At 43.3% G+C, this 25,226-nt stretch overlaps 1 protein-coding gene across 1 annotated transcript in view; it reads right to left on the reverse strand.

Annotated features, from left to right (window-relative positions):
- LOC124594386 (circadian clock-controlled protein daywake-like) overlaps nt 1–25,226 on the reverse strand; it is a 66,662-nt gene that overhangs the window by 23,427 nt on the left and 18,009 nt on the right. The window contains exons 3-4 of the mRNA XM_047132755.1: nt 19,796–19,943; nt 9,407–9,540 (exon numbers count right to left, since the gene is read on the reverse strand). Coding sequence (XP_046988711.1) covers nt 9,407–9,540; nt 19,796–19,943 — 282 coding nt within the window. The remainder of the gene's footprint in view (nt 1–9,406; nt 9,541–19,795; nt 19,944–25,226) is intronic.

A 25,226-nucleotide genomic window follows, 5' to 3' on the forward strand; every position in this document is an offset into this window, starting at 1 on the left:
AATGAAGGTCCGCTTCCGTAGTTGGGTGGTCAGCGCAGATTGCTCCCATGCGGAGGATACGTCTTCGATTCCCGAAATAGGCAAGGATTTTCCTTGGTGAGAAGACTTTGCGGAGTGCACACAGCCTCGTGATGCCAATTGAGGAGCTACTTGATTGAGAAGCAGCGGCTGAAGATCCGGAAAGTTGGAAAAACGGCCGGAAGAGTGGTGTGGTGGCCACTTGCCACTCCATTCCGCTTCCACAAGACGCCGCATGGCAGAGGATGGCACAGCGCCCGGTCGACATCTCTTGGACTTTCAACGCCTGGACGAGGAGCTCGTAGTTTACCTCTAAGAGTCATTTCAGCTTATACAGTGCGACCATTGTCACTTTACAGTTTAAAAGGCAACTGCCAGAGAAATGGTGAACATCGTACGAAGTAATTCAAACATTCAAATGCTATCGTGAGAATTAAAATATTGAGCATTTGTTTGCCGTTGGAAGTGTTGACAACACACTTGTGTGATTCAGTGCACCGTCTAAGGATTTCTCCCACCTGAAACTAGGACTCATTCCGACTATCTCCTTGTGATCCCCCAGGCTGCTACTCGCTTGTTGCCACCAACACCAGCTGCTGACCACTCAGTGCAGATAATGCCTCTTTGATATCCCAACGAGAGAGCGATAACTACGTGTTGCCTTTTTTGAGACAAGTGAGAAGATCGTCTCAACGAATAAGCACGCAGTCAGTTCTACACGATCAATTTCGCTTCAAGGTGTCCGTCAAAAACAACTGTAGAACCCTTCCCCCTAATCCCGCTCTCCTCGACGCCGTGGTCCACGAAGAAGATTGGCAAGGAAAAACCTGGAATGGAATCTCGATCACTGGTGTCGGGTTCTCTACACCGAAAATTACAGGATTAACCTGACGTCTGATGATCGTCATAGAAGGATGTGTAGGCATTCAGATATCATTGCGCGTCTCGAGAACGCAGCCCCATGATGTTGGTTTGTTACCTGATTTCGGGCAGTTTGAGGTCTGTGTAATATCCAGAAAGGATCCTCCATCTTATCGTCCGGGCCTTTGGAAGCCTCCTAACACGACGAGTGACCTCAGAGGGGGCGCTGTCTGAAGAGTGGACAGGCTTGGACAACAACGTGTCGACCATCTTGTGAATAGCCTGTGAAGGAGGATCTAAGCATGATGCTATGCACGCAGTAGAGTAACCCAGCACCAGGTTTTGATTTCACAGATGCCGAAGATTGACTTTATTTTGGTTTTTGTTTTGTTTCTGTTTCAAAATAAAGTTATATCATTCGTCTCTTTGTTCCTGATTTGACGTAATGAACGAATGTTTCATCGCACGTGACGATGTTTGACAAAACATTGTACTATCAGCCTCAAGCGTGCAAGGAACATCGCGCAGATGGGCCTTCATGCTCTTTATGGTCTTCCGTTAGGCGGCGAGGAAACCAACGGACGCACACCACTGCGTACCCCGACTGGTGGACTAGTGTGTCACCACTACCAACAGAGACTTCCACTTGTGCAGCGAGGTGTTTGATTGTGATCCGTTGATCACCTATAACGAGAGTGTCCGTACTTTTCTTCTTGAATCTAAGCCCACATACGCCCACAGATAAGCAGGTAGTGCAACACTGTTCTTTAGTAATTATTATCGATTTTTCCGTCTTATTCTTACTACAGTTAAAGAGCACTTTTCACCAGACGCGTTTCGCTTTTATTATAAAGCATCTTCTGTGGTCATTCTGGAAATGTGGTACCGTATAAATAAAAGTCTACATTTCGATATTTACAGTATTTCTTTATAAAATTTCCGCACAAGTTACTTACGGCCTTTCTGCCTCATGTTATATGTTTTGAAATCTATACTTTTTCCTTCGTTGTTAGCGGAATTTGAAATTTAAAAAAAAAATGTGGTTAGACATTCACTTTCTGCAATTTTCGGTCTTTTATAACAAATAATGAAAAATACACTTTCAGTAAAATTAAGACGGAAAAAGCAATAATACTAGATTAAAACAGCTGCTGCGGCAAATACCCGTGCAAACAAACATTGTATTTCAGAAGCTGACATAAAATACTAGCCGAGGTTTCGACCCTTTCCCAGCAGTCTCCTATCAGGTTTTTGGACTAAATTTTATTCAAATTGATACCCTCCTCGAAAATTTTCGCATTTGTGTCTAATTTACACAACTGTGCCACTAAAATTCCAACTAAATCACGTTTCCCTACAGTAACAGTGGTGCGTTAAGTTAACAAACACAATCATCTATCATTTCATTTCTTCAAGGGAAATTTTATCTCATTAATTGTGATTTCATTGACTTGCAAGATTCTCTTTTGCGACTGAATAAAAAACGCTCAAAGATTAGCCAGACTCCTTGCATAGTACTTATTCTTGAAATATCCTGAATAAGGAGTAAAACGTGACTGGAATGAACATCCACAGAGAGATAATGTGAAGTTGTTTTCTACATCTACATCCACATCTACACTTCGCAAGGCACCTTATGATGTGCGGTGGGGGATATTTTGTGTGCTGCTGACACGTCTGCCTTTTCTTGTTCCAGCTACGAATGGTCGGAGGGAAAAACGGTCGCAGGTAAGCCTTCGTGTGAGCTCGAATCTTTCCAGTTTGGCTTCAGAGTTTTCCCGCGTTGGAAAGGTAACATACTGGCTGACTCCTCTATGAACGTACGCTCTCGGAACAGTAAAACACACCGAGACCCAGAACGCCTCTCATGCACCGTTTGCCACTGGAGTTGAGTGAATATCTCCGTAACGCTTTCGCTCCTGCTAAATGAAGCTGCGCCAAAAACACGGTGCTCTTCTCTATCTCCTCTATCAATCCCATTTGGTACGGATATCAGACGAATAAGATTCAGGTATTGATCGAACTTCCTTTATTGATGAAGTACAATTCCTGAGGTATCCAACGAAGAGCAGCGCTTTTCAGGATTGTTTAGACGGCGCAAGAACGTTGCGGGGATGCTCAACAAACTCCGTTGGCAGACGCTACAACTGAGGCGTTGTGCTCCACAGAGAGGTTTACTATTGGCATCCCGAGACAATACCCTCCAGGAAGATTAGGACAACCTATTACTTCCTCCCACACACATCTCGTGAGATAATCACAATAAGAAAATTCGAGACATTAGAGCTAATAACGAAGTATACCATTCTTCCCACGCGCCATTCGCGAATGAACAGGGGAGGAGGGATTAGAAAGTGGTACCAGAAGTACCCGATGTCACACACTGTCATGTGGCTTGCGGAGTATTGATATAGGGGTAGATGAACCTTAGTCTGGCATATACCTTACCTGCTATCAGTTTTATGTGGTCGCTCCACTTTAAATCGCTTACTCTTAGATATTGCATGGATGTGACATTGGAGTAATTGTTCTCCAGTCGTGTAGTCATACTTCAGTGCGTCTTTCTGCCTGTTTGTGTGCAGTACGTTACATTAGTTTATGTTGAGAGTCAACTGCCACTCCCTCCACCAAACGTCGATTCTCTGCAGGTCTTCCTGCATTTCGCTACAGTTTTCTAGCGTTGAGACTTGTTTGTATGTAACATCATCCACTAAAGGCCTCATGCGACTTCTGACGTTATCCGCTAGGTCGTTTACTTGTGTAACGTTTAAAAGAAATAGAACTATAGCACTCCCATGGAGTATCTTTGAGTTATTTTTACGTCTGTAGATTTCCCTCCGTTGAGAACAAAATGCTGTGTTCTCTTTGGTATAGATTCAATTCACTCACACAGATGTTCTGATATTCCGTATGTTAGGATTTTGTTCATTAGCCGGCAGTGCGAAACAGAATCGAACCGCTTCCGGAAGCCAAAAACACGGCATCAACGACGAAGCTGGCATCTACTGCTTTCTGGGTCTCGTAGACGAACAATGTTTCACACAATCGTTCTTTTTGGCGCCCACGTTGATTTCCACAGGGGAGATTTTCACGACGCTTCTTGAAAACGGCAATGAGCTGAGGTTTCTTCCAATAAATACGAACCCTTTGCTCCTCCAGCGACCTGCGGTACACAGCTGCTAAAAGAGAAGAATGTTCCTTCCCATACACTATGTAGAATACTTGGCCTTTTCTCTGTTGAACTGTTTCAGTTGTTTTTCTAACTCGTGGTCACTCTTCGTGATATCTGTCATTTGACGCCGGTGCGACCATGTAAAGCGGAAACCACAGCATTGTCTTTCTCAGTGAAACCGCTTTGGAAAAATATGTCCAGTATCTCGGCCCTCTGTCTGCCATCCTTCGTTTCGATGAAAGTATGGTCACAGAGAGTGTGAATAAATTGATTTGATCCGTTTACTGATTTAACGTAAGTTCAGAACTTCTTAGAACTTCTTGTCAAGTCGTTAGACGGATTTTTACTTTCGAATTCACTCAACACTTCATGTGTCACTGCCTTTACGTAAATATTGACTTCGTTCAGTTTTTGTTTGTCGCTGAGATTTGCTGCGTTTAAATCTGCAGTGAATCTCTGATTTCGTAGCAGCGTTGTAGTACGACTGTCGAACCACTCTTGGTCTATCCATTCGCTTACAGCTTTGCTAGGTACATATCTGTCTATAGTGTGTTGCACAATACTCGCAAATTTTGTCCATTGATGCTTAACATTCTCAGCGCTGGAGATGAAATTTTCATATTGACCACTCAGGTAATCTGAAATCTATTTTTCTTTGCTGTTGGTAAGTAGAGATCTCTTCCTACCTTCCTTTACATTCTTATTTACAACCTTGTTAAGTGATGCTGTAATGGCTTTTTCATCACTGATTCCTTTTTCTATGATAACAGAGTCAAAAAATTTGGGCCTATTGATGGCTACGAGTCGCGAGTCAGTTCTCTGCTTTGCTGCTCAAGATAATTTTCGGATAATTCATTTAGGACAGTTACACATGATTACCTCTCCCTATCACTCATCTTAGTCTCTTGATACTCTTAATCTATAGCTAGTAAATTTGAAACGTACACCTGATTAGTTTTCGTAATTACTCTGTTTTAGGTTGTAAACATATATCGGAAAATTTCTACTTTGTTCTTCTAAATTTTATTAATTTCTGTTACCTTTACATCAAACATAGTTTATAAACTAAACAGTAATTAACGCTGATGAAAAAACGAGATTCTCTACATTAGGAAGGCCTTTAATGTCAAATAAAGGTCAGAAAAGTGACGGTTGATCATTGTTTTATCCTCTGTTCGGATACGCGTGCTTTCGTTTAACACATGTTAGCAGATCAATAACTCGCTACTGCAGCAGAACGTCTCTTCAGCTTCACAATCGTGCAATCCGCATTCCACAATACGTAGCAGAATAACGAAGAGGAGAATTGCATAACAAGAGATATAGGTAAAATAAACAAATTTTACTTTCGTAGTACAAGAACTACAACGTTCAGAATATTTCTTCGTTAACTACTGTTCAGTTTGAGTCGACAAGACAGTATGCACTGCAAGACGTTTGCGAGATAATGGGCCATAATTGCATTAACTCATTACAGTCTTCCATCTGCTTTGACGAAATTATCAGAAGTTATAGTCTTCTTAAATGACAGGGAAAAGATTAAGTGGAGCTCATAGAAATGGAAATAAGAAGTTGGCAGTTGGTAAAGATGAATGAGACACAAATTTCGTCACTAAATTATATTTCGTGATTGCAATGCTTTACACTTTATGCAGTGTTCAAGTACCGCATCTTCGCTACTTTTGTAGGAGCTCTAAATTTCATTCTAGACGACATATCCCATGATGAGTTAGGAGAGAGCCAGGGAGCGGGTTTTTGTTCATTGCTGCTGTCGCTGGCGGATTTTCACGTGTCGTCTACCCCTCAGGCAGCGATGTCATCAGGGTTGCCTGCCACATGGCGCAATGTCCCCGAAGTTGCAAAAAGTCTTACAGAATTACGTTTCATTTATCTATATGTATACGTTATTGCACAGGCTGCTGAGGGTGCTTTGAAACATAAATGACGTGAAAGAGGCATGAATAAAATTTAATAGATGTTTTCCCAGTCCTTAAGACGCGTAAAAACAAGCAAATAAAACTACACTAATGGCAATTAAAATTGCTACACCACGAAGATGACGTGCTACAGACGCGAAATTTAACCGACAGGAAGAAGATGCTGTAATATGCAAACGATCAGTTTTTCAGAGCGTTCACACAAGGTTGGCGCCGGTGGCGACACCTACAAAGTGCGGACATGAGGAAAGTTTCCAACCGATTTCTCATACACAAACAGTTGACCGGCGTTGCCTGGTGAAACGTCCTTGTGATGTGTAAGGAGGAGAAATGCATACCATCACGTTTCCGACTTTGATAAAGGTCGGATTGTAGCTTGCCTCGATTGTGGTTTATCGTATCGCGACAATGCTGCTCGCGTTTGTCGAGATCCAATTACTGTTAGCAGAATATGGAATCGGTGGGTTCAGAAGGGTAAAATGGAAAGCCGTGCTGGATCCCAACGCCCTCGTATCACTAGCAGTCGGGATGACAGGCTTCCTATCCGCTTGGCAGTAACGGATCGTGCAGCGTCTCGATCCCTGAGTCAACAGATGGGGACGTTTGCAACACAGCAACCATCTGCACGAACAGTTCGACGACGTTTGCAGCAGCATGCGCTATCAGCTCGGAGACCATGGCTGCGGTTACCCTTGACGCTCCATGACAGGAGTGCCTGCGATGGTGTACTCAACAACGAACCTGGGTGCACGAATGCCAAAACGTCGTTTTTTCGGATGAATCCAGGTTCTGTTTACAGCATCATGATGGTCGCATCCGTGTTTAGCGACATTGCGGTGAACGCACATTAGAAACGTGTATTCGTCATCGCCATACTGCCGTATCAGCCGGCGTGATGGTATGCGGTGCCATTGGTTACACGTCTCGGTCACCTCTTGTTCGCATTGATGGCACTTTGATCAGTGGACGTTGCATTTCAGATATCTTACGACCCGTGGTTCCACCCTTCGTTCGATCCCTGGAAACCCTACATTTCAACAGGATAATGCACGACCGCATGTTGCAGGTCCTGTACGGGCCTTTCTGGATGCAAAAAATGTTCGACTGCTGCCCTGGCCAGCACATTCTCCAGATCTCTAACCAATTGAAAACGTCTGGTCAATGGTGGCCGAGCAACTGGCTCGTCACAATACGCCAGTCACTATTCTTGATGAACTGTGGTATCGTGTTGAAGCTGCATGGGCAGCTGTACCTGTACTCGCCATCCAATCTCTGTTTGACTCAATGCTCAGGCGTATCAAGGCCGTTATTACGGCCAGAGGTGGTTATTCTGGGTACTGATTTCTCTGGATCTATGCACTCAAACTGCGTGAAAATGTAATCACATGTCAGTTCTAGTATAATATATTTGTCCAATGAATGCCCGTATATCATGTGTTCATAGCAAAGTCATTTAAGACGGAGTACAAGATGCGGTGTACAGGGATAGCCAACTTAGTAGGATAGTCCTTTTCAATTATGCCATTCCAGGATCGTCTGAGCTGATTGGGGAAGCAATAGAAAAACTGTATCTGGATGGTAGCACGGGGATCTAAACTCTGCTCTTTCTGAATAAGAGGTAATGTGCTTAAATCATTGAGCCACTTCACCCGATCCTGTCGCTAGAATTTCTCCCGTTAATCTTATGACTTTTTCGCTAAACAAGCTACACACCATTGATTACATTTTGCCTTTCTAAAGACGAACTTTTTGGACTTGTCTTCTGCACAATCATTTGTTGTTTGCAAATACTGTAGATTATTTCGCACGTCTTTCCCACACCCACCAGTTATTGGAAGTTATTCTGTGATATCGTGTTGAAGCTGCATGGGCAGCTGTACCTGTACACGCCATCCAGGTTCTGTTTGACTCAATGCCCAGGCGTATCAAAGCCGTTATTACGGCAAAAAGTATACTATGAATTCTTAAAGAGCACATATCGCGACTATCTTGGTTTATTTGGGTCGTATGAGAGAATCGCTCCTTACAGACATGTGAACTGACTTCATTTCTCCGATAAACAATAATCTGAAACGGAGGGTACTCTGAACGCTAAACACTTATTGTCGTAGTAAAGCGCCAAATTTAAATGTTGGCTCCTCAGCTTGGTGAAGCTCTATTCGCGAGATTCAGTTCGCCGATGCAAGCGCAGAAAGGCCAGGTTGTTACATCGCAAGTATTTCAGCAGAAATTGTAATGCATCCCTTCTTGTCAGACCAAGTTAGTCAAATACATAGATCATCTTACACTCTTAGTGGGAGACATAAAATTTGAAGAAGTAAGAGAATGTTTACTGATGAGATGACCAATATGTACATAATGAAGTAATTCATAGGAATGTCCCCAGTGACCAAAAATAAAAAATATAAAAATTGGCCTTGCCGCTTCAGATACAGCAGTCTGCGGTCTGAACGTTAAATGAACTTGCGTGAGTGGAAAAGCTACACAGTGCTTAGATGCCAAGGAAAGGTCGTGGCAGGAAGCTGGACGCTTCACCAGCAGGCAGGACAAACTAGCTTGAAGAAGATCAAATACTGTGTTACTTAACATCAGAGTATACTAGTTCTGAAAGACACTCGACTGACATGTTACTAGGAGAGATGGGTAGAATAATAAAAACGTTTCTGAAATCTTCGATCACATACGAGGAAAAATGAAACAAAGTCAACGATTAGGTCACTGCGGACAAAGCACAAGCTCAAATTTGGAAGGAAAGAGAAGAATATCGGTCGTGCTCTTTCGAAGGAATCAACACAGCATTTACCTTAAACAATTTAGGAAAATCATGGAAAACATAAATGTGCATGGCCGTACTGGGATTTGAGCCACTGCCCTCTCGAATGCGACTCCAGTGTGCTTCATTGCTCGGTACTTTCACGTACTAGCTCTACGCCTCCGTCCTGGCTTCAAATTGAAGTGCCAACTGCATGATCCCAGAGAGTTGAAAGCCAGGCTTGTGTCTCTTGGAGCTTTAGTTTCCACAAGCATAGCCTACGCAAGCGAACAAGATTTTGCAATCTGACCACGTGCTCACATCCAGCTAAGAAGAAATTAGTTACTATGTCAATCATCAGGTCTCTATCAGAGAGACTGGAGGTTGAAGGACTAACAAACGTAGACTTCCGCGGCGAGCTTCGTTTAGTTTAAATCTCTCTCGATGTACTGCCACATCATATTATAAAATAATTGATTCTATGGCCTTCTGAAGGCCGCTGCAACACGACTGGAGCGTCAAATATTTTAGTACTTTAACCGTTTAAGACATTACAAGACGATGTGGCAATGCACCCAGTAGGCTTTTAACGAAGTTGGATAATCTGTCCCTGCAGCTTTACCAAGACGCAGGAAGTACAACTGTCGGAGGGGTGAGTGGACTTACTGAAGTTTCCCTCGCAGTGCCCCTTGCCGATGATGGGCATCAGCAGGATGCGGCCGTCGATCTTGTAGTCGCTGGTCATCTCGAGCTTCGGCAGGCGCAGCTTGAACCTCGCCCGGTCCTTGTTCAGGTCCACCCTGCAACGACAGAAGTAACTGGTACCAGTGTATGTTCCGCTATCATATAATCATACAATAAAGGATCCTTCTTTCTATGTACTCGCAGTACACTAAATTTGCCCATGTTAAGTATCAGTTGCCACTCCCTGCACCAAGTGCCTATCTACTGCAGATCTTCCTGGGTTTCGCTGCAATTTTCTAATGCTGTAACTTCTCTGTATACTATAGCATCACCCGCGAAAAGCCGCATGGAACTTCAGACACTATCCACTAGGTCATTTATATATATTGTGAAAAGCAATGGTCCCATAACACTCCCCTATGGCACGCCAAAGGTTACTTTAACGTCTGTAGACGTCTCTCCATTGAGAACAACATGCTGTGTTCTGTCTGCAAAAAACTCTTCAATTCAGCCACACAGCTGGTCTGATATTCCGTAGGCTCTTACTTTGTTTATCAGGCGACAGTGCGGAACTGTATCGAACGCTTTCCGGAAGTCAAGGAAAATGTCATCTACCTGGGAACCAGTATTTAATATTTTCTGGGTCTCATGAACAAATAAAGCGAGTTGGGTCTCACACGATCACTGTTTCCGGAATCCATGTTGATTCATGCAGAGTAGATTCTGGGTTTCCAGAAATTACATGATACGCTAGCAAAAAACATGTTCTAAAATTCTACACCAGATCGATGTCAGAGATATAGGCCTATATTTTTGCGCATCTGCTCGACGACCCTTCTTGAAAACTGGAACTACCTGTGCTCTTTTCCAATCATTTGGAACCTTCCGTTCCTCCAGAGACTTGCGGTACACGGCTGTTAGAATGGGGTAAGTTCTTGCGCGTGCTCTGTGTAGAATCGAATTGGTATCCTGTCAGGCCCAGTGAACTTTCCTCGGTTGAGTGATTTCAGTTGGTTTTCTATTCCTTGGACACGTATTTCGATGTCGGCCATTTTTTCGTTCGTGCGAGGATTTAAAGAAGGAACTGCAGTGCGGTCTTCCTCTATGAAACAGCTTTGGAAAAAGGTGTTTAGTGTTTCAGCTTTACGCGTGTCATCCTCTGTTTCAGCGCCATTATCATCCCAGAGTGTACAGCGAAAGAGTGTTGCCTACGCTACGATCGTCTGTGTAGAGCCTGCTAATGTCATCTTTTATATGTGCATGTAGAGAACTGCAAGACGAGGTGTTAACTCTCAGCTCCTGGCTAACGGATAGCCCACCAATTAATTACTTCATTTCTTCATTATAATTTTTTCACACTTTTCTTAAGCTGCAACGGCCCTGTTAATGTTTGGTGTTTTGATCAAAGTAAAAAGACCTTTAACTCTCTTAAATAAATAGAGAAGCAGAACTGGGACTACTGGACACACAGGGCTCCCGAAAAGTTACGCCAAAAAGAAAGAACATCGACAATCTCTAAATGATCTAGGAAGTTAATATTCACATTAGATCTATAGCTGTGTACGTAAGCCTCTTTGATGTATGTGTGACGGAGGGTACATCAGGTCCCACTGCCGCCCCTTCCATTCGAGAACGGCACGTTGCATGAATCACTGATGGTAAGCGTTCGTATAACTTCTTCTTGCAAATAAAAATGGAGATCCTTCCCCGGGTTACGTAATGCATTTTGATGTAAAATTAAATTATAAAAACAATTATCACAAGTCCAATCGGAATCTCACCGTAAGGGGGGATGTATGTAAAATTGTTCAAAAACGTTTGTTGGTAGCATTATGAAAATATTGTCTCTAATCCTCAGAATTTCATTCTGCTAGAATGATGTAGAAGCCATCTTGTTTCTACCAACGCGCAGTACCAAGCCCCTCTTTTCTACACGACTCTGGCCTTGTTTGCGATGTTTTATTATTTCCTGCCATTAGAGAAGACATACGTAGACTATAGAAGGCTGTCAGCCTATTTACGACGTGATTAATTACGACTTATTGAAGATATGCGCCTCAGGTGGAACACAAAGTCCAAAAGAAACCTTTAATAACATCATTTAGAAGAGATGCACAAAAACAAAATTTTGCTCATCTTTGTCTGATGTTCAGTGATGGTAAGACTATAAGAATCAAGACCATTACGAGACTAGTATTTGATACAGGTTTCCCCCACTGAAAAGCTATTGAAGAAGTTCGATGGCGTGCGTATTGCTAGCTCTGACGGTCGATGAAAGATATTGCCAAAATGGCACTGCAGAAGAAAAGAGCTACATAAAGTCCGAAAAGACCATATGTATGGTTATCACCGACATTAACGTACTTGTTTCTCTTGAATAAAACCACCGCTGTATCTGTGTAGTTACTTTATTTCAAAAGCACGACCGGTTTCGTAACGTTAGTTACATCATCAAGTCAAGTCAATTACAACGATCCACTAGAACATGGTTCCAACTACTGGCCTCCATTCTACATTAGTTTAGCATGGGGCACGACATGATTTGTAGATTGAAATAAAATTCTAGAAATTGGGCGAAAGGTTTAATATCAAACGCACTCCTGCATCACATTATAATTGACTTCACCTGATGATGTCACTAAGGTTACGAAATCGGTCGTGTTATCGAAATAAAGTAAACAAACAGATGCAAGGTAGTTATATTCAAAATGAAGCTTTTAGCTGTGGATTCCCATTAAATAAACTTTTGTGTATCTGTTTTTGGCACGATACTAACAAAAATCTTGTTCCTCCATTTCTCGCAACATTCATTTTTCAATGTGTAAGGAACATTTTCTATTGGACCATTGCAGAGGTGAAATTTGCTTCTGACTTTCTGCATAATGTAATACAAATCCTGTGGTACAAAATTTTTCAAAGTTCATTACTGTCAGATTTATTTAAATTTTTTGCGAAATAAAAATTGCTTAGTATCATACATATAAATTTTAAAAAAAATGTTGCGAGTGTTCCAAGACTGATTTTTTAAACTGGTACACAGATCTGTTTATCAATTACTAAGAACACGTACAATATTTTGAAGGAGATAAGTAAACTTTGAGAAAATATTCCTTATCTGATAGTACGTGTTCTTGAATCCAGCAATGTCCTGTTCAAATTATTTTACAAAAAAAAATAAAAAAATCTAAAAAAATCCGGATAATTGCCAATACCATAATGAAAACATGTACAAAATTTGGTTCAATTACCTCTCAAAAAGTAAAAGTTACGCTAGCTTATACATACCAGTGTATTTTCTCATACTCAAGAAGTTATGGATATTAGATATACTTGGAAAACCTTATAGCTTGCCATGCTTTGTTCATGATGAACCGGCTACAACTCTAAAATCAAAGCCTGTATGAGAGCTATTCGGCAGATAAGGTCCGATTGCGTGCGAAATGGAAACAACAGTGAAAATCCGATGAAGCTTTGCACAGATGTGTTGGGCTGTGTCTCTAGTCGATCGCGTCACGCCACAGTTTTCAGTTGTGAGAGCATTGTGGGCACGTAAAGATGCCTAGATAAGTAGCTCCTCCCGACAATTTTGAGGGCCTGATGAGAGATTTCGCCTGATGTCATGTAGTCTACGCCTCACATCGTAACTGTCATGTGTTTCCTTCTTCATTATAGTTCAATGACGCTCTCTGCAGAGGCAATGAAGATGCTCCTGCAGCGTTTTGATAGGAAGTGTTTGATAGCCCATTATACACTCGGTAATTGGCTCCTCCTGCGTTTCATCTCTGCTCACATGATCTGCCGGCTATAAAGACAATATTTTGGCACAGACAACGAGCTGTTTCAAACAAAAAGTTTTTAATTTTCACAGTGGTTTCCATTTCGCGACCGATCGTATCACACTTTCCGAACAGCCCTCCTAGTAGTTATTTACTTACATCGGCATTTCTTCATACTACCACCCAATCATCTACGTATTAAAGGGTTTCTTAAAAACTAATAGAAGATATTCTATCCATACTTTACTATAGTTTTGTTTAAATAAATGTCTTACTTTACCTCAAAAGTAAAGCTAATAATCTATACACACTCGTAATGTCCATGGAAAACAAATAGTCGACAGCAGTAGGCAGCTGATGGCCATGTTTCACAAAAAGGATCAGTAGATCTTTTTGGTGATTGCCCTAACGCCGGTAGAAAAGTACATAATTTAAATCTCCGTTAATGTAGAATCACGCTCACATCAAGGGATCTCAGTTAAACAGATTCGACGTAAATGACTAAGAAAACTACCGCAGCTGAATCTCGTCCATATTGGCGAAGTTTGTTTTCTGTTTCCTTTACGTTAAATACATCAACGTTTTCGAGGAATATCTGCCTGTGCGCTTCCAATTTTAGACTGCTTCCACCCACTTTCCCACTCTTGAAGGTCTAATTTTTTAACGAAACTTTTAATTTCAATTCGTCGATAACTTTTTTGACATGATCATTGGCTCTTTTTCTAGTTTGATCATATTTTTATTGAACATTATTCTCATGTGGGGCTCCTACAACATAAATTCTGCCTGCTAGCCAACTACCTTGTTTTCTTCCACTTCTTAACTGATATGCAGAAGTATATAAGGTGCTGTATCATGTTGCGTAATTGAAGCATACTCTATCTAATACGATTATAAACTTGTTCCGTGAGATTGTTCTAGAACAAATATTTGTTCTGCGAACGGTAAATTGTTTTGCTGAGAAGACAGAGACGTTTGTTTGAGGAGAGAAAATTGTAGGTGGTACGCAGTGTTTCGGTAGAAAATAACACAACCTACATTGTTTGTCTGCTGAGATTTTCCACCATAAGTATAAATTTCATAAAAATCTTGGTACTCCTCATGAATGACATTTCGCATTTGTAGTATCGTATCGGCTACCGTCCTGTCCATGTGGCATGTAGATACTGTTAAGCTAAGTAAGATAACTTACGGGAATGCAGTCAGATAACGTCATCGAAAACCGCCGGTATTTCGACAGATGAAAACACTGTCATTTCCAAGGCACAAATGAAACGAGAGACGGCGTCGGTGACAACTACGACAACATTTAGTGTTGGTTTTCTTTTATTGTGTTGGGGCGATTATTGCTTTCGGTGTATGTTATCTTTTGACAAACACTGTCTTCCGTTTCAGGTTTGACGTAGCCTTCTCCACCAATGGATTAAGTTGCCAACCACATCGATCTCACGTTTCGTTTATTACCTTGAAAAAGACAGGGTGTGTTAATCTTCTGAAATATCGGCATCTGACAGACGTTCATTGTGAGATACAATTTTAAAAAGGCCCACATGAAAATAAAAAGCACATTTAACGATGCGCATGCACTTAAAACACATTGGAGTCACAAGCACGAGATAAAAGTATGCCACAGTATTAAAATCAGCACCCAAACGACGGCATTTTAAAAACACTGCACATGACGTAACACACACAACAAAGATTGAAACCATGAAAAAGGAAACAGGAGGGACCTTCTGAGGTAGGGGAGCCCTGAGAGGACGGAAGAGAAGAGACAGGAGGGGGCAGCGGGAGAGGGGGGGCGGAAATCGTGGGATGAATAAATGGGCTGGTGAGGCGCACCAAGGGACAGGGGACGGGAGGGGTGGGAGAGGGAAAGTAAGCCAGGAGGGGTTCGCCAGAAAGGTTGGAGGCATAGGAGGGAGGAAAAACCGCTTAGGGGAAGCCCTGGAGAGGGGTGATGGGTGAAGGTGGGATTAGAGATGGTAGGGGGGAGTAGATATCAGGATGAAGATCATCATCCGGGAGGGGTAGGCACTGGAAGTTGTGTTGGTAAAGGAGGTAGAGGGTGTGGAGGTGGAGAGAGGGTGGGATACAATGGTGAAGGTGTAGCAACAGGTGAGGGGTAGAGAAGATAGGAGACACCAGGGGATGAGAGAAAGATCAAGTCTGCGGACGATGTACAGGGTTCGGATGTATTCGAGGAAAAGGTAGCGGATGATATCATATAGGATCCTTTTGAGGGACAGGTCGTAGGAAGCTCTTTCTTCTTTCCTTTTTTTTTTTTTTTAACCTGTATACAGGCAGGCCTGCAGCAGCATGCTACGCCGCTCTTTGGCCGCAGAGAAACACAAAGATACAATGAAGACAATTAGAGAAAAAAGATGATAGACATATAAACGGAGACAAACACTTTTTAAAATACAAGGTGCCATTCACGGGCGTAGAGTCCAAGATAAAATTGTTCAGACACTTGGACACAGACAGAAACGAAAATTGTCACACGTAAACGTAGGTGCACAAAACGAATAACACTGAACCACTTAAACACAAAACGACGGCACACACAGAACACGAGGCGTTGATCTCTGGCGCGCGAATGTTCACTAACCGTGTACGAGTCCGGGGACCTGCCAAGAGTGGAGGAGGGGGGTGGAAGAGGGAGAGAGGAGAGCAGATGCCATGCGCAGGGGAGACAGGGGGAAGGGAGGAAGGGGGAGGGGAAGCCCAGGGGAAGAGGGGTGGAGGGAGGGGATGGGGGAAAAGGAAAAGGAAGGGAGGGGGGTGCCTAAAGGAAAGGACATGGGAAGTGGCAGGGGAGGATCAAATTTGATAGGAGGGGTAGATGGAGGGAAGGAGGACATCATCAGGGAGGGGGAGCTGGTGGAAGCCATCTTGGGAGAGGGTAAGGAGGGTGGAGAGATGGAGACCGGGTGATACGTGGGAATACAGGTGCGGCAACAGGCGGGGGTGGGAGAGGATGCGTGAGACAAGCGGATGAGGAGGATCGAGTTTGCAGGAGGTGTAAAAGATCCGTATCCTTTCAAGGAAAAGGAGGAGGTGGGGGAAGGGAATGAGATCGTACAGGATCCGCGTGGGGGAGGGGAGACAGATGCGATAGGCAAGGCGGAGAGCATAGCGTTGAAGGATTTGGAGGGATTTATGAAGGGTGGGGGGGGTGGAGATCCAGGCCGGATGGGCGTAACAAAGGATAGGGCGGATGAGGGATTTATAGGTGTGGAGGATGGTAGAGGGGTCCAGACCCCACGTACGGCCGGAAAGGAGCTTGAGGAGACGGAGTTGGGAGCGTGCCTTGGCTTGGATTGTCCGGAGATGGGGAGTCCAGGAGAGGCGACGGTCGAGGGTGACGCCAAGGTACTTAAGGGTGGGAGTGAGGGCGATGGGACGGCCATAGATGGTGAGATAGAAATCAAGGAGGCGGAAGGAAGGGGTGGTTTTGCCTACAATGATCGCCTGGGTTTTGTAGGAATTGACCTTGAGTAACCACTGGTTGCACCAAGCGGTGAACCGGTCAAGATGGGATTGGAGAAGGTGTTGGGAGCGCTGCAGGGTGGGGGCAAGGGCAAGGAAGGCGGTGTCATCGGCAAACTGGAGAAGGTGGACGGGGGGTGACGGCGGCGGCATGTCCGCCGTGTACAAAAGTTACTGAAGGGGGGAGAGGATGGAGCCTTGGGGCACACCGGCGGAGGGGGAAAGAGGTGTAGGAATCTGTGTTATGGATAGTGACATAGGAAGGACGCCGGGAGAGAAAGGCAGGAAGCTCAAATTTCACAGGTAATAAATCGGTTACCATGCATGACAGTGATGAAAACATGAATGCATAGCTATGTTTTGACGTCCCATAGAACACTAGGAAACGTATTATTAAATGACAAATCGAAAAGAAATAAATTAATTCTAGTTCAATGGAAATACACTGCAGGAAAAGAATTAGTACACCTGGAAACACGACGTCGATTTCGATACGATTACAACATATGCACGGATAATAGCTTCAACATTGTCTGCCAACAGATAGCGGAGCGGCATAGGTAACAAAGCGCCATCTGTGTCAATACTTTAATAGGGAACGCTCACAGCCAGAAGGTGCAGTTTGTTGCAAACGTGTGAAACAAGCAGGTATCCACAGTATGGAGATGCACTCGTGCTTCCTACACCAGCTGAGCGAATTTGAAAAGTGGCAAATTGTGGCCTTCCGAGTGGCGAGATAGTCATTTGGGAGAACTGCCACACAAGTTGGAAGGCTGCGTCAGTTGTGCAACGACGCTGGTAACTGGTCATGTGATCATTCTCAAACCTGTAGACGACCTCTGCAGACGCACCCCAGGACCGTCTTAGTGTGACAGCAGCTGTGGCAGATCTTGTAGCTACGACAGCTTATATAAGAGGACTTGTGAACCCATACGTGCTAACATGAACTGTTAGCAGTGGGACTATTGGCAAACACACCTCTAGCCCATCTCCCACTAACGTCACAGCATCGAAGTCCACGGGTCAGCTGGTGGCATTACAGGATCACTTGGAAGACGGGATGGCGAGTCTTGGTCTTCAGTGATAAAGCAGATTCTGGCCGTTTGCAAGTGATGGTCTTTTGCGAGTACGACGTAGACCTGGAGAGCACTTTCTAGCAGAGTGCGTTTGTCCGAGACACACTGCCCCCGTCCCAGGCCTTTTGACCTGGGGTGCGATAAGCTACAGGTCTCGTTCGTGGAGGTGACACTACCCAGCGCTCGGTGCTTGCAGGAAGTTGTTAGACCCGTTGGTTTGCCGTTCTTGTAACGGGAAGATTTATGTTATTTCAATAGGACAGTGCTTGCCCACACACAGTCTAAGAAACTCAACGTGCTCTGCAAGATGTGCAGCAACTTCCCTGGCTGGCACAACGCCCAGACTTGCTTCCAATCGAGCACATGTCGGATATGATGCGACGAGAAGTGACTCTTGCGACTCCTCAGCCAACAATTCTTGTAGAACTACGTGAACAGGTCGAGCAGGCGTGGTATAACGTATCCCAGGACAGTATTCGCCATCTGCACGTTCGACTGGATGCCAGAGTCGCGCCTTCACTGCCCCCTGTGCAGGCTACACCACGTATTAATATGGGTGTTTCAGCACGGGTTGACACCTAGTACCTGAGAGTCGCTTGTGCTATTTATCTGCAAATGTAATCATTTCATGTACTCCATTTGCACTGTTACAGCAACAAATCTTGAGTGAATTGGAAGCCTCTAATAGGGCGTACTGTTTGGTCCAAGCACGGGGCTCACAACCCGAACCACACGCCACTGTTAAGCATTACGAAGGACTGGGTCCCTTACTTCGATTGCACATAATTCATTAGGGTCAATCCAACACATTTATTTCAAATAACATAAATGAAGTTGCATTTGAATCTATCTGACATTAAACTGGAATAAAAAAAAGTTTCAATATCATCTGATTTAGCGCGTGAAGCGCGGGTTAAGCCAATAATCAGATAAACTAAACTATTCACCGTAATTCAAAAGAAAGAGAAAAACAAAATTGAATCAATACACCCCACTGACAAATATCCAAAAAACGTTACAATACTATTCAAAAGAATACACTGAAGTGGGGAGCAGTCATTCACCCGACAGAACACTTCAAAATGAGTTCAATAACACAGCTGCGTGCCCCAGAAAACTGAAAGACATTAAATACACTTCATTTGACGAATAACAAATACTCATTAACATTACGCCACTCCTGTTTGAACTGCAGTGTCCCAAAGAAACAGGCGCTATTCTGAAAGAACAATTTTTATATGTTTAAATCACAGCATTAAGGAATTGCAAAAGATCTTTCCCATTTCTAGGCGGAGGCTGAGCCAGAAACACAGAATGCCACAAAAACACTGTTTGCTGTGAAATCTTACAGGACACCCGGAAGCAGTTACAGACAAGTGGTCGGCACCCACAAATAACACAGGCTAAGAGTCAGGCTGGGAGCACATCCTACGAGAACTTGTTCACACTATACTCACCACAAACTGTAGACATTCCGGCCGAACATCCGCTTGCGGTGGCTGCCAGAAGGACGAAGAAACCAACAGGGGCACGCCGTGCTTCTCACACAGGCATCTCAATTTGTATAAACATCTAGGCCAACACCAACTCCGGACTCCCCTCTCACTGCGAGGCTTGGCACAGTCTATATGAAATGCCTTCCAAGCAACCAGTAACCGCCGCAGGGGTTTCACGATTAGCTGACAGCCCCAGCGTAACAGACATCACACGTGTGCTTACGCCCGAGCCACAACTCCGCCAGTCTCACCGGCCGCCCCAAACCGACTGCCTCTCGCCACCCCGTGCGCCCCAGCCGAAAAAGCAAAGATGCTCATGCCCGGGGACGCGCCAAAGATAACAAGCCGATCGCTGATGATCGACCAGCGATCTGGCTCACTATCTTTTTTGCCGGCAATGTACAAACAACTTGTTAACATTTTAGGTGTTTGTCATTACTGCTTATCGCTGCACATCGTTCTGACACGAGACAAGAGAGAACGAAGTTCAGGATCAGGTCGAAATAGAGTTTGCTAGTAGTAGGAACTCACTTGACGCTCTTGAGGTTGAAGGAGGCGGGCCCGCGCACGCGGATGCCGCTGTAGGTGGAGCGCACGCTCACGGGCCCGCGGCCCTGGTTGATCACCAGCTGCTGGATCTGCAGCGGCTCGCACGCCGGGATGCTCAGCTCCGGGATGCCTGCAACACGTGACGTCACACTCTCACCTGCAGCCCCTCCACTGCACGTCGGCGATGGCGAAGAGGAAGAGGAGGAGGAGGAGGATATTAGTGTTTAACGTCCCATCGACAACGAGGCCATTAGAGACGCAGTTAATTCCATAAATTATCTGGGAATACGCATTAGGAGTGATTTAAACTGGAATGATCATATAAAGTTGATCGTCGGTAAAGCAGATGCCAGACTGAGATTCATTGGAAGAGTCCTAAGGAAATGCAATCCGAAAACAAAGGAAGTAGGTTACAGTACGCTTGTTCGCCCACTGCTTGAATACTGCTCAGCAGTGTGGGATCCGTACCAGATAGGGTGGATAGAAGAGATAGAGAAGATCGAACGGAGAGCAGCGCGCTTCGTTACAGGATCATTTAGTAATCGCGAAAGCTTTACGGAGATGATAAACTCCAGTGGAAGACTCTGCAAGAGAGACGCTCAGTAGCTCGGTACGGCCTTTTGTTGAAGTTTCGAGAACATACCTTCACCGAGTAGTCAAGCAGTATATTGCTCCCTCCTACCAATATCTCGCGAAGAGACCATGAGGATAAAATCGGAGAGATTAGAGCCCACACAGAGGCATACCGACAATCCTCCTTTCCACGAAGAATACGAGACTGGAATAGAAGGGAGAACCGATAGAGGTACTCAAGGTACCCTCCGCCACACACCGTCAGGTTGCTTGCGGAGTATGGATGTAGATGTAGACGAAGCACAAGCTCAGATTAGGGAAGAATGGGGAATGAAATATGCTGTGCCCTTTCAAAGGAACCATTCCGGCATTTGCCTGAAGCAATTTAAGGAAATCATGGAAAACCTAAATTAGGATGGCCAGATGTGGCTTTGAACCGTCGTCCCCCGAATGCGAGTCCAGTGTGGTAACCACTGCGCCACCTCACTCGGTGCGATGTCAATGAAGCAAGTCATACTGGCCCAGGCACCCAGTACTGCTCGTGGCTTTATAATATTCGAAATGTTGCTACCTCACAGTACTACATTACTCAAGACGCTTCAGTCAATAATAATCCCATGCCTTTTTTTTAAAAAAAAAAGGGAGAAACGGTATTCTTGACTGTTGACTGGAATACACTCTTTGGAATTTTGACTCTTAGGGGAACAACTATGTAAAGGGACAAGGCCCAGCAGAATCTGTAAGGGATCCGTGATCTCACGAACATAGATGCTAGTATCCGACGCCCAGGTCGATATCAGACAGGAATCGATTGTCGAGCGCTGCAGGAGGTAGTGAGACTAGTGTCGAGTGAGAAGTAGTACTGGAGAATGTCGAGTGAGAAGTGGCACTGGGGAGACGGGCAAGAATGGTGGTGGAGTGAGTTGTAAACGGTAAAATTCACCGCAGTATGACAAATGAGCGCGTCCCCCTGATCGTCGTTGGGTGGACCCTCATCGATACCGATTCGCAAGTGATATGAAAACAAAAGTGACAAGTGCCGAATTACGTGATTCGCGTCAACCGCGTCGGCCAGCAACAACCATGGATTGCACTGAGGATTGTTGTGGATGTTAACCATCATCATTGCGTGTGACGAAGTACTTAAAATCGGCAACCAATAAAAAGATATAACCGTTATTAGACGTGTAAGGCGAAGGTAGCAACTGCCTCAGAATTTGTGTGTTATTATAGAAAATCTATAATGTATCAGTTTGTACATCGCAAACTTTATGGTCTTTAATAATAGATAAACTTTCAATCATTAACTAGTCCGCCTCGGAACAGCCGCACTCGGTTGAAATACCCTCGAAACCACAGTAGGAAAACCGATAGCCTTTATCCATTAAGCACACGGTCATATAATTATAATAATTGTTTGGCGGCTTCGGTAAATTACACAAAACCCAATAAAGGACATAAGGGGGGTGTTTCAAATTCCTTCGGTAACACACGACCTATTCGGTTTATACTGTAGTCTCCTTTTGAAGACTTATTTATTTGCCAAGATCGCTATGTTAACAAATTAGTGGATTGTTTCGGGAATATAAATTGCCTTCTTCCGAGGTTATAGGCTTCAAGCACTACGAAAACAGAATGGCAAACAAAAAGTGAGTGACAAAAAAAAATTACGTACCCATAAAAGAAGGCAGTGGTAGCTACCCCACACGATGATTTAAACCGCTGTCACAAGAAGAACGTACCATGTTATGTAAGAAAATAAATGTCATAAAATTTTGTTCATACAGACTGATGCAATCCAGAGTCAAAATACATTAATGAAAACATCTAATAAGTAAAATTAAATAAAATACATCATAAGAAAGTTGAGACATTACGATAACATGCCAGATGTTTAAGCGTTATGTCTGTACAACTTAGAGTTTGTATGGCATGAACAGAACAGATACATGCTGCAGATTATCGTTTCATGGTTTAAGGCTATGTTGGCTATTACAAAGTTATTGACGACTATACCTAGAACACAACGGAAACGCTAAGTGGTGAGAGGTACTACCAGATGACAGTCTGCTCTGCATGACGTCAGTTAGAAATAATGTAATAGGTCCCACGTCTGGGTAACGTTAGAATTAACAAAAGGTAATTTAACATCAAAAGTACTGTGCAACAAGTAATCATAACGGCAAAATTACACAACTTGTACGTAAAGGGCCAAAGCGTAGTGCAAAGTGCTGCAGCCCACGACATACGAATAATTCATTGTTAAAAAGTTGCGTAGTGATTATTTAGTACAGTACATTCAATATAGACGAACTATGTCACACAAGATATACAACAGGGTTTCCTCAAAAGGAAAGCTACGTAGTCATCATTTACAGATAATCCAAATAGGGGTTAACTTTATGAAAGGTTTCACTGCAAGCGAACTATGACAAAAATTAACTATTTTATAAACGGAAACTGTAAAACAAGCCACCATGCAATATAGGATAGCAATATAAAATAAATTTCATACATGAAAGCCTTTTAGGAAACATGCATGAGTCTCAAAATATATATAAAATATATATTTATTAAACTTACATCTTTGATCAAGGTGCTATCACTGTATGAGTAAAACTGTAATTGGTTTACAACCATTAGTCACAATTCCTGAAAACACACAGTATTACTAGCTATATGAGAGAAGTTACCAGAAGTTACACTTCTGTAGCGATACTTTATTTTCACGTCCTGAATAATTTGGCATGATGAGCAAAACATTTTTTATTCGGTATTCATGGCGTTATCTGTCATGTACTCTTGGGTTTTTGAGTTACATATTTAGCACTTATCAATCATGCATTACAGGTATTGTGTTACTGCTATTCTCATAAAACCTGCGACATATGCACAGCGAGAATATTTTATTATTACTAATGTACATCCTGTGGCTTGCTAACGATTTTACGAATTCGGAGTGATGCTCTTTAGTTCGAGGTCTACGTCCTAAATCAAATCCCAAAAGAATACTAACGGTAAAGATGAAAATTCATGAAAAATGGTGAGCATTGATTTCATACATAAAGAAGCAACCGTATGTCGTTACCATACCTGAAACAGTGTAGACAAACTAAGTAACTAGAGTGCACAACACGCTGTATATGCAGTCTATGGTATCATCAGCTCGGTTCACAATCTATTGGTTAGCGAGAATCGCCCATATATGTTGTGATAAGGATGGTAGTGGAACTGTGGTTTTAATAACCTTGACTCAGTGTATTGTTACAATGTAGCTCAAGGTCTAGGTCAAAACACTCACGCTGCAACGTTTGTCAACTGTGAGACGACAATATGCGGAATTTAACTGTTTTGTTCATGTCACACAAATTCTAAGTTGTACATACATTATGGTTGCACATCAGGCATGTTACTGTAATGCCTCGCCTTTCTTATGGTATGTTTCATTCATTTTTACTTATTAGATTATTCATTTTTGTCTTTTGACTTTGAACATCTATCAATGAATCCAGTGAAACGGGAAAAACAAAAAAGTACTCGTACATGGTGGAACTGCCTCTGTGAAACTTTTATGAAGCAGGTGGAAGCAACGGATTCGGTGGTGGAAGTATTCCAGACTACCAGTGCAGTTAGTAATAATCTACCAATATAACGTCGAATGAGTTTACTTTCACAATGATCCTTACCGAAGTACGCGATTGCCTACGAAAAACACAAGGAGAGGGGTAAAGGACACATTGTTTTCTTCCAATTTTGAAAGAGTGTTGAGATCCCTTAACGGTTTTTGTAATACGATAGTTTTCAGTGGGTGCTATTTTAATTTGAAAGTTAAGTGGTAAGATCAGCTATGGTGACTGATCACTGAAGGAACTAATTATTCCCAACGGGGGAGTGCGTCCTCCAGTATTACAGTGCTCAGATTCACAAGGCTGGAAGTATCTGTAAATGGTCCCGTGACTTGATGCAATAAAAGTCTTCCTCACAGTTGTCGAGTTTCATTGCCATCGGAACATTCTGGAATATTCTGGGAAAACAAACCGAAATTTCTGTATGATATCTTAACCATGATGATTGTTTCGACCTTAGCAATTTTTTAAAATGTCGAGGAATATGAGTCAAAAGTAGAAGTCCCATTTCACTTGTTACTAGTCTTTCTTGTTTTTAATAAATTCTACATATTTTTTTAAGATAATATATTCCAGATAATCTTAGCTTGGGATGAAAACTTTTACTCGTACTTAAACGTTGGCGAATAATTTCTAAAGAGGTGAAATTGGTTGGTCTCGAACACGTACGACGTCTTTCACTGGAGCTATTATTCGAACTAAGCAGTTTAGAGGATTTAAAAGGAATCTGTCCGTAAATGTGCTACACTAAAATTAAATGGCAAATGCTGTGTAGGAACATCAGATGACAGCGTCATATCCATGCCTGACACAATGTTATCTTACTACAGTCCGCCCCTGGTAGCTGAGTGGTCAGTGCGACGGAATGTCACACCTAGCGGCCCGGGTTCGATTCCCGGCTGGGTCTGAGACTTTCTCCGCTCAGGGACTGGGTGTTGTGTTGTCCTTATCATTATTTCATCCCATCATTCCCATCGACACGCAAGTCGCCGAAGTGGCGTCAACTCGAAAGACTTGCCCCAGGCGAACGGTCTACCCGACGGGAAGCCCTAGCCAAACGGCATTTCCATCTTACTGCAGAAGAACATAAGATGTCGGTATTGTTGTGGCAACAAAGAAAAGAATGATTTTAATACTAAATACAGGTTGTACATGTTCGTAGAGAGCGATTTTTCATTGGTGGACAGGAAAACCTTTTACAGTCAAGACCAGTT

The sequence above is a fragment of the Schistocerca americana genome, chromosome 2 (assembly GCF_021461395.2).
Source record: "Schistocerca americana isolate TAMUIC-IGC-003095 chromosome 2, iqSchAmer2.1, whole genome shotgun sequence".
In the NCBI taxonomy this organism is placed as follows: domain Eukaryota; kingdom Metazoa; phylum Arthropoda; class Insecta; order Orthoptera; family Acrididae; genus Schistocerca; species Schistocerca americana.